Below are 1,294 nucleotides of genomic sequence, written 5' to 3' on the forward strand. Positions count from 1 at the left end.
TCACACGTGAGCTGGGACACGGGATGGCTGCAGGGTGGCAGTCTGGGGAGGCAACACCTTTAAAGGGCTTTTGCGGGCACGGCCAGATGCCTCGTGTGTTATGAAACCTGAGAATGAGAACACTGTATGGGCAGCACAACCAACGATGTGGGCCGACAACCCACGGCTGCAAGGATCCACAGAGGAAAAGGCAACAGGAAAAGAGGGCAGACTGGGAGGGAAGCCTGCACAGGTGTGTCCCAGGTCCACAGTGCGATGTGGGCCCTACCTGCCACCACAAAGCCACGCTGACCTCTGATGTTCCTGGCTCTGGAAGGCTGCTAGCCCTTGCAGGCTGAGGACTCTCTTGCTCCTCAGCGCTCAAGTCATACCTGACCTGGCCCTTGCACTTGGGGCTTTCTGGGTGACCAAACATGCCCACCGCCCTCAGGCTCCTCCCAGACAGGATGGACAGAGGAGAAGACAGGAGAGAACAGAAAAGGCAGGAGGCAGGTGTTGAGAAGGTTGCAGAAGAGGCAAAGAGGGACGAGCAGGAGCGGGGCGGTGCTGGCACAAGAAGAGAGTTAGGAGTAAATGTATACAGGGTAGGGCAAAGCAGGTGTGGAAGGGGTGGGGGAAGGGGCATGCACAGGTCACAGCGATGACGTGCAGGGCAGGTGAGGGGTGAACTGGTGGCATGAGGCAGGTACGTGTGGCAAGTGTGGGGGGCAGGTGCGGGGCAGGTGCAGGGCAGATGGGGATGGGCAGGTGCGTGGCAGGTGCAGTGCAGGTGACGGGGGAACCGGTGGTGCAGGGCAGGGGGTGTGTGGCCAGTGTGTGGGGTAGGTAGGGACTGGGAGGTGCGGGACAGGTATGGGGCAGGTGCAGTGCAGTTGAGGGGCGAACCGGTAGCCCAGGGCAGGGGTGTGTGGCAAGTGTGCGGGGCAGGTGGGGGCCGGCAGGTGCAGTGCAGGTGAGGGGCGAATCGGTGACGCAGACAGTGTGTGTGGCAAGAGTGCGGGACAGGTGGAGCCGGGCAGGTGCGCGGCAGGTGCAAGGCAGATGCAAGGCAGGTGGGAGGCGAACTGGTGGCGCGGGCAGTGCCAAAGGCAAGTGTGCAGGGCAGGTGGAGCCAGGCAGGTGCAGAGCAGGTTGCGGGCGAAACGGTGGCGCGGACAGTGCGTGTGGCAGAGGCAGGTGGGGCGGGGCCGGTGCGAGGAGAGGCGCGAGGCCGGTGGGCGCACTTGCCTGCGAAGGCGGCGGCGGCGGCGGCCTCTTCAGGGCTGGGCAGGGCGTCGGCTCCCATGTCCATGTG

At 64.0% G+C, this 1,294-nt stretch overlaps 1 protein-coding gene across 1 annotated transcript in view; it reads right to left on the bottom strand.

The window, feature by feature from the left end:
* DEAF1 (DEAF1 transcription factor) overlaps positions 1-1,291 on the bottom strand; it is a 40,943-nt gene extending 39,652 nt beyond the window's left edge. The window contains exon 1 of the mRNA XM_008592126.1: positions 1,228-1,291. Coding sequence (XP_008590348.1) covers positions 1,228-1,291 — 64 coding nt within the window. The remainder of the gene's footprint in view (positions 1-1,227) is intronic.
* Positions 1,292-1,294: the final 3 nt, after the last annotated feature.

This window comes from Galeopterus variegatus, unplaced genomic scaffold (assembly GCF_000696425.1).
Source record: "Galeopterus variegatus unplaced genomic scaffold, G_variegatus-3.0.2 Scaffold7611, whole genome shotgun sequence".
NCBI lineage: Eukaryota > Metazoa > Chordata > Mammalia > Dermoptera > Cynocephalidae > Galeopterus > Galeopterus variegatus.